Below are 9069 nucleotides of genomic sequence, written 5' to 3' on the forward strand. Positions count from 1 at the left end.
AAAAAAAAGCACAACTTTGAAGAAGCCCTGTTCTTGTTCCAAAGGTTGTCTTTTGATAAAGAAGGAATGATTCAGAGGGCCAGGCGTCTGATTGACCTTTATAAGGAAGCAGGAATTGGTAAAGATCGGATTCTCATAAAGCTTTCTTCAACATGGGAAGGAATTCAGGCTGGCAAGTAAGTACTTCTGTACCTGGTGTGCTGATTCATAGCATGCTTCTGGCTATTCACATGCACTTGACAAACACATTCTACACTTAAAATAAAGAACTGTTTTGAAAGCACAGCACCAGGAAGTCTGTTGCTAGGTCTGCAGTAAGCATAGTGGCATACTGGAGCTTTCTGTTCATTAGGAAAAGTTTGTTCATACAAGGGGCAGGCCATTCATAAAAAGTTACCCAGAATGTCACATCAGGCCATCTGCAGTTGGTTCGATGAAAAACATTAAATAGATCACTGGGAGCCTGGCAGTGTAAAACTTTGTTCTGCTACCTTTGAACTTTAAAGCTTGCAAACTGTACCACATCTCTAATGTACGTCGAGGAATCAGTAGGTTAACCTATTAACTTACTGCTAGAATGTACAGGAGGTGAGCAAACTGCCATTTTAAGCCAGCCTATGTCTGCAGGGTTCTGGAAGCAGAGTACGGGATTCATTGCAACATGACCTTGCTGTTCTCCTTTGCTCAGGCAGTCGCCTGTGCAGAAGCTGGGGTTACTCTGATCTCCCCATTTGTAGGACGCATCCTGGATTGGCATGTTGCTAATGGAGATAAGAAAATCTATGAAGCTTCAGAAGATCCAGGTTAGCTTTTCTTGTTTTTGAATGCAATAGCTGTATGTTCAAACTTTAATTAACTTTAAAAATCCCCTTGTGAAACAAATGTTTTTAGTATGTTCTAACTAACCACTTATAATTCAATTGAAGCATTCTGAAAGTCGCTAATTTTTTCTCTTTAGGAGTGAAGAGTGTCACTAAGATCTATAATTACTACAAGAAGTTTGGCTACAAAACCATTGTGATGGGTGCTTCATTTCGAAATACAGGAGAAATCAAAGCGCTCACAGGCTGTGACTATCTCACTATTTCACCCAAGCTTTTGGCAGAGCTCAGCAAAGAGCATGTGAAGCTAACTCCCACACTCAGTGTTAAGGAGGGTAAGTCCAGTTCACTGTAATACAGACTTGCTCAGACTCCCTTTCTTCTTGAACATTAAAGTATGTGGTTCCATCTAGCTCTGTGGTGCTTCCATTCTGCTTTAAGGCTAAACCTTGACCCTTCTCTGAAGGAAATGATCATTTTACAGTTGTGCCACTACAATTGCTTATACAGGGTTATTTCCTTCGGGTTTCAGATCCCACTGAGTACATTAATTGGAACTGGGTTTTGAGCATGTTTAAATACTTTGTCTCTTCCCCTGAAGACAGGGAGGAGGAACTTTATGCTTCGTATACTCAGGATGAAATTTTACTGATTGTTAGCAGAGATCCAAGCAGAGTTTAATCATTATGCTAATACTGCTGTTAGCTCTGGCATGCCAAAAGATGTTTTACTTCCACAAATATGAGAGATGAAGTCACACGCAAGACTTATTTAATCTTGATGGTTTTGAGTGCATGTTCTCATTGCATTATTCTTGTGCTCCCATAGTCTTATTAAAATGCTCCTCCTCAGCTCAGATGCTGAGATTTGTTACAGCTGTAGTTGGGACTCACAGGGCACTAGCTGCCTTGTAGGCGTATATCAATTGAGCTTTTGTTAGGTACTTGCCTAAGGATCAAAGATCTATTGTTCAGCTTATTTGTTTAGAATATCGCTGCAGTATTCTTGGTAGTATTGCTGAAAGTACCAGACCAATTAGAAACAAATACAAGATAAGGCACACCCCTGAACACTGTATTTTGAGAGAAACTGATGATCTGATAACCTTCTTCAGAATGCAGATGAGCATTTTGAGTCTTGTTTCCGAAGCGTGCTCATAGAGCAAGTCACACTGAAAATAGTGTTAGAAAACTCTCAGCTTTTCAGTTGGAGATGGCCACAAACTTGAGACTGTTTTCAAGTAGCCCATGGTGCCTGATAACAATCTGATAATAGAGTTTTGTTTATTTTTCAATTGCCCTGGTGCAGCTCAGGCCTGTGACCTCGAGAAGATCCACCTCGATGAGAAGGCATTCCGCTGGCACCATAATGAAGACCAAATGGCTGTGGAGAAACTATCTGATGGGATCAGAAAATTTGCTGCAGATGCAATAAAATTAGAGAGGATGTTAAAGGTAGGTTCTATATGCTATACAGTGCTGCCTTTTTTCCACCTTGCATGTTCCTTTAAATACTGCAGCTAAGCCTCAATTGCTTTTGGTACACATAGGATTAGGAACCTGTCAGCAAGTTGGCTCAAGTTTTGTACAGGTGGTGCATGTTATGTAGGACAGGCAGCCTGCAACCTGGCCACCTGAATGGAATGAACTTGATAAACTCCAGTGCGTTTCATGAAGGAATTCATGCCATGTAGAGACAGACATCTGGTTTTTGAGGCCCAAGGCAGTGTTTAGACTCACAGCTAATCAAGATAACGCTCTTACCTTAAACAAAAAGCCTCAAAGTGAAAAGTCTAATTCTAGACTTGTTAACTGTCAGCAGTGATTTGAGACACACCAATAATAATCTTCAAAAAGCTGGAAATAAGACACACTTGTATTCCTTGTAGGAGGCTCCAAGAACAGATGCTGACCATCTTTTCTACCAGTATAGGGCAAGTCTTCTAGAGGGAATTAAGTGAATTTTGTTTGTTGGGGGGGAAAAAAAATAAATGCACTAATCATGAGTGTTCAAGGCACTCGTAGACTGACAACTACTCAGCAGTGATACAACTTGCATTACTGAAGCAAAATTCAGTTCCCAAACTGGCACTGATTTTTTTTCATTTCTCTCTATTTAGGAACGAATGTTCAGCACTGAGAATGGGAAGTGAAAGAGTCAGAGTTCTCCTGACTCCTTAAGGCTGAATGAGTGGATCACCTGCAAATTAAATGGATGTACAAATGTCTTACTTGGAAAAGTCTTATGTTGTGTATGCATAGATTTCTGTATTATGCTTTTTAAAAAAAACAATTTGTAAAAGGACAAGACTTCATTGTTTTTGTGGCACTTTGTTAATACATGCAAATTAACACCTACTTTCCTTGTAATGCGTTTACTTCCTTGCTAAAAGGAATTGAGTGATTCAGCTGACATAAGAGTTCAGTTTCTATTAGAACATAATATTGTGGTTTGTAGTAAACTCCTAATTGTCTATGTTCCTCCCATGTTAAGAAAACAGTTGTCTCTCATGCTGTCTTACTGTGACTTGAAAAAAAAACAAAGCAGTTTTCAGAAACCAACTGTGGTACAGAAACCGCAGGTACTGGGCTCTGGTCCTTTCTTGCCCTTTTTTTGCAGCCAAGGCAATGGCAGCAGCAACTCACTGAGTGGTAGAATTCATTGCTGTGTTGAAGCTGAACATGGTACTATTGTTACAACACCAGCATGAGTTACACTACTTCAAAATTAGGTAACCAAGTCAAGCAGTTACTTGTTAACTTCATGACTGTTTAATCTGACCTGACAGAATGAACATCTGGATACAACAACTCAGGATTGTTGGTTATAGCTTTGTGTATTGTCTTTAGGGCAAGTTACTGCATCTCTTTCTACTAGCCTTGGAATGCTGCCAACCCTATCACAAAATTTACTTAAACAAGAAAAGCCCTCTGTTATCACTCCTCCCTTCCTCTTTGTCCATAAGCTGCTTTTTTTTTTTGTGAAAGAATAAGAGCTATATGGTAGTCTTCTCTGAGGAATGATGACCTAATCCTAAATGCATCACTTTCCAGCTACAGGGCTCTCAATTAAGTAGGGATGCGTCTGATTACATTTCATAGTGTACTTTGTTAAGACTAATTAAATACCTTCTTGGCTTATGTGGGTCCTGTTCCATCAAGAGCAGATTAGATGTTCCTGTTTGTATGCAGACAATATTTAACTATTTCCTCATGAATAAGCCTGAACTTCTAGACTTAACAGCATTAAGACTACAGTGTTTATATACAAGCTATGGCCTGTTTGAATAACAAGAAAAACATGCCAAGAGAGTGACTGATCAGTAAGCTCAGTTGGACCCATTGGTAGCATTGTCAGAACAGCAAACAGAGCTGTTGTTTCAGCCAAAGTGACAGATGCTGTACACTCACAAGCCAGATGCAGATCTAATGAGAGAGCTGAGGCAGTCACATCTGCATAGTGGTGGGAGGCTCAAATAAAATTGTTCCTTTACTAATAGAACAGATTATAGGGTAATATGGGAATCCTCAACCTAAGAGAAATATTTCTGCACATCAGCAAGCCTGCTTAATCTAGCAAACATCAGATGCATCAGCACAGGTGAAGAGCTGGAGTATCCCCATAATCTGGGGCTGTGGAAGTGCACAGACAAAATACTGTATAGAGAAGCCTGTGCAGTTGCCACTGTACATTCACTGTCAGGTGATAACCTCTGTACAGGCTATTAGCTCACTTAGATGGCAGGATGAGGTTCAGCCTGCCACAGCTTGTTTTGTTGTGTATCAAGACAAGCATGTCCTAATGCCTTACTTCTTAGCAAAAGAATTAGCAGGTGTTTTAGGGCACCACTGCAGTCTTACAGGTGGAAAGGTTCAGACATGACTACACTGCAGAGATAGCACTGATCCTGGCTGGTCAGTCCTTGTAACCAGCTCAGGTGAAATACAGGAGGTTATTTCTGCATTTACCAGGCCCATTGATATAAAAAAAGAATATTTTTGCTGATTTAGCAGAGACATTCTCCAGAGATTCATAATTATTTGGCATATATATACACATATACCAAATATATATCTCCAAGGCAATGTAGTGCTATCAGATGGCCCTGAGGCACCAACATGTAATTTCTGCAGAAGAACACGAAGAGCTACAAGTCAGTTTCTTGAAACAGTTCAGCTATACATCTGCATCTAATGTACAATGATTTTTCTGCATCTGTCCTTGGTTTTAGCTGCAAAACTGACTTTTGGCAGAGGGTCAGATCTAAAGTAGTTTGATTAGGAAACCAATCCATTTAATCTCAACCAAGACAGACTTCTAGGAACATCCTCTGGTAGTTACAGCCCAAACAGACAGTGGCTGTTGAGGGATTAATCTGCTTCAAAAATCCTTTGCAATCCAGACCCCTTCTTCCCACTTAGTTTTCAGAGTACCTGTTCTCTTGTATTAGATTTTCTTGGGCAGACCTGCTGTGCTAGCTGGTGGTCTCTGCCAAAATAAGGCAAGTGGCATCAGTTTAAGCTCCCTACGAACCTGTGTATGGCTCTTCAAAAACAGAAATGTTAGTGGTGTCTGAAGATCTAGAAAGAGATCTCCAGAGATTATCTTTTAGCCTGGAGCTCTCCTGAGAAAACAACACAGGGATGAACTCACAAGGGAAGAGAATGCAAGCAAAGTCTTAAGAGAGGGTACCCACTAGCCTCCTTTCCCAAGGAGCATGTCACTGGAGATGACAGTACACCTGTTAGGGTTTAGCTTAACGTGACAAATGCCCACAAACAAAACCCAGGCACCTCTAAGGCAACTCAGTGGATGCATCATCCAGCTGGGAAGCTGTGAACAACAGTTCCTAGTGGGTTTGTATTTCAAAGCAATTTGTCTCCTAAATGAAACAGCATCCTAGGAGTGAGAAAATAACTCATGCAACACTTAAAAATATAATGTAATCAAACAGTAACACTAGTAGTTACAAGCTAGAAAGCAGAGATGGATAAAGCATTTTCAGAGCTGTGCCAATTTCTGTAGATTTTTCTGCTTTAGCTTATTTTGAAACTTCCTGTGCTGCAACACATTGAGGCCCATTTACACTAGGAAAGTAAAAACTTGAAATGATCAGCATTCCAGGTTCACTAGGTGAGGATCTGATCCAGCATGAGATGAACAGCTCCACTGGTCCCAGTAAAACCCTGGAGCAGCTAGCAAATCCTAATGGTCAGGCTCAGAAAGCTAAAAGGTGCTCCAGACCCCTCAAAGACACAGTCATGTTTCCACAGGGATGGACTGTCATCAAGAAATACACATGAATGTACAACACACTACTCAGATTTGTCATCTTGGCTTTCACAACAGGTTCCAGCTGTTTGAGGTTTGCATGCTGCTGCAAGAAGCCAGCAAGGAGACAGCTCAGAGGAGAGAGGGTGCTTATATAGGGAGAAAGCTGGGAAAGCAAAGAGCAGTGGCTCATCACAGGACCCTGGCATTTGCTCTCTGAACAGCAAAAGCCTCCTCATGGACATGTAGGCTGTGCCTCACATCTCCAAACTGTGTCATGGAAAACAGTATGGGCAGAATCAGGAGCAGAAACGAGAGGCTAACCTCTCCCCAAGCACTTCCACAACCTTCTAGTTGAAGCAAGGCAAGGCCTTCAGCACTGTTGTCCAAGATTTGATTTAAGGCAAGAAAGAGGCTGCTTTTCCTCTGCTGCTTCTGAAATAACCCTGAAGCAACTTAAAGCAGAAAACAGCATCTTGATCACTGCTCTCCTCTGCTGGTCTCAGTGGGAATTAACCTTTACATAAGGAAAGGCATAGTTTACAGCTGTTCTCAGTAATAGTAGCCCAATAAATACCAATATTGTGCCTCTCTCCTAAAGGTTCCTCTAGAAAGTAGTCTGTCATTATTTAAAGCAGTCAGATAGTAAGGCAATATCACCAGCAGACTTCAGATAATTGACTGCAGAAAGTACCTCACCAAGGCACACAGAACATTCCTGCCATAAACATACATTCCTTCTCATAGGCTTGAAATTAAATTGAATGTTATTAATAATATACAGCCCCAGGCACTTCCTGGCAGCTGGAGAGAGGATGGCTCAAGCTACTACTGTGAATATTTGTAAATCCAGAGCATCACCTCCGTGCAAAGAAGCAGATTTAGGGCTATGATAAGCTGAGACAAGCGCTGCATTGCATTGAGCAGCTCAGCTGTAAGCTGCTGAGCCCTCAGCTCCCACAGAGGGCTGCTGTTCTCCACCAGGATCACACCTCAAGTTACAGGTAGACTAGAAATAGAATTTACTGCTCTTTAAAGATTGGTTGTGACAGCCAGAAGGGTTTTACTTTTACAACAGTTGCAGGATATCTACTCCCAAGCTATAACAACACTGCCTCATTCTTCCTCCCAGGTCAGGCTGTGACTGCATTCAGTGTCCTTTTGAAGCAGCTCTGAACAAGACTATTTCCCAGCTTCAAATTACTTTCAATGCAATTTGAGGTTGCAAATCACCAATTACCTGCTTCCCTACTTCCCATATGCTAGAAGGAAGCATTTCTTTCTCCTTCTTTAACAAACCTGAAGTTCCTTCAGACACACAATAAGCCAAAAAGCATTTACAGATCTCTTGGAAATACCCATAAAGGATTCAGCAGCAGTACAAGCTGTACATTTGATCTCTGTTGAAACACTAAATTGCCTCATCCTCTCAGCAGCTACAAGAGCACCAGATCAGGGCTGGAAAGAAAAAAAAAGAAAAAAAAAATCACAATAAGATCAAGCAGCTAAATTTGGCTAGATTCCATTTCCAAACCGCAAATATAGTCTTAAAAGCAGTAGAAATTAATCATAAAAATCATAGAGTAGTTTTTGGGATAGAAGGAGGATTGAAGAGGAACATGGCTGCAAGAAATACCTCTTTTTGCTCCTGGATGAGGTGAGTGCCCTGCACCCTCATGCCACCAGCAGAGCTACAGGATCTGTAAGCTCACTTATCAAGGAAGCAGCTGGCCAGAGTCAGTAGCAAGGTTCAAATGTAACTCTGAGGCATTCAGAAAGTTGCTCAAAAGACAGTGAGATCCTGCAGCTACAGAGGAAGGGGAGACAGGAAAGAGGTGCCCCAGTACCAGCCAAACCTAACTCCACTTAACTACAGACAGTCAAGAACTGAGGGAGCAGGTTCCCTTACCCACACAGAGCTTCCTTACAGAACTATTTTTTTCAGCTTCATCTCTCCTACAGTCATGTCTGAAGCCAGTTCATAAACTCCTTCTAGCAACTGCATTATGCTTCCTCAGTTAAGAGACTGAGCATAAGAGATACCTACTGTTTCTCAAAAAGGCTTTTAGCTATCACAGTCATAGAGAAAAGCTTAGAAATCCTGAAACATAACCTTCAACATTCAGCCAGAAGAGAGAAATAAAACAGAGGAGAAGAAATCCAAAGAACAAGTATGCAAACTTTAAGGCTTGAGTTAAAAATCATATAACTCACCTAGAACCAGTGCTTCCCAGGCACCTTTGGCAAGCCTTCCTGCAAGTCTTTCCAAAGCCTTAGGGCAGGGATAGCTCCCTTTATCACTTTAGCCCAGCGACCAGGACATCCCCACAAGATGGGCTTCACCTGAGCAACCCCAGCTCCAGAAGTACCAGTACAGACAGCTACGATCAACCTTCTTTTTGCTGGAGACAGGTATCTGCAGTACACCTCTAGGTGCTTTTGGTTGAAGTGCCAGAGGTAAGGTTTAGTCTCTCCTGAGACAGTCAGGGAGAGAGACCCCACACTCCAACAAAGCAGGAATTTCTCTGGGTTGAGGTGAGTGGGGACTGGCACAGTAACCATGCTCATATTGCAGAGGCTACCTTGGGACAAATCCATGTCTGCATTTATGGACACCTCCTGCAACTGCAGAGAGAACGCAATTGTGCCCAAGATTTTGCTGGCATACGAGGCTAGAAAAGATTGCTCTTTCTACGCTTCAGTCCCAAACTCCAAGGAGAAATAGTGCTGCATCTCCCTACACACGTGAGTCTGATCCATTCCATGGGATCCTGTAAGCTTCTGTGCACAGAGACCCTGAGTCACTGAGTACTGCTGCAAGAGAAAAGTAACAGAGCATCCAACAACAGATTTCACTCAGGGCTAAGTAAGGATCTAAATTAATATTTTAAGCTTTTATTTTCACTGTAGTTCTCAAGCAGGGAATTAAGTGGTAGAAACCTAATTTAAAAAAAAAAAAAAGCAACCCCTTTAGAAA

General features: G+C 41.6%; 1 protein-coding gene across 1 annotated transcript; it reads left to right on the plus strand.

Moving 5' to 3' along the window:
• Window positions 1-6: 6 nt before the first annotated feature.
• LOC100543617 (transaldolase-like) lies at window positions 7-3631 on the plus strand (the record flags this gene model as incomplete). Its single annotated transcript, XM_010710908.3, has 5 exons — window positions 7-176; window positions 628-803; window positions 959-1156; window positions 2130-2275; window positions 2941-3631. Coding segments are annotated over 5 exons (723 nt in total), but the record flags the coding sequence as incomplete, so codon positions are not given.
• Between the last annotated feature and the right edge of the window lie 5438 nt (window positions 3632-9069).

Source organism: Meleagris gallopavo, chromosome 5, assembly GCF_000146605.3.
Source record: "Meleagris gallopavo isolate NT-WF06-2002-E0010 breed Aviagen turkey brand Nicholas breeding stock chromosome 5, Turkey_5.1, whole genome shotgun sequence".
In the NCBI taxonomy this organism is placed as follows: domain Eukaryota; kingdom Metazoa; phylum Chordata; class Aves; order Galliformes; family Phasianidae; genus Meleagris; species Meleagris gallopavo.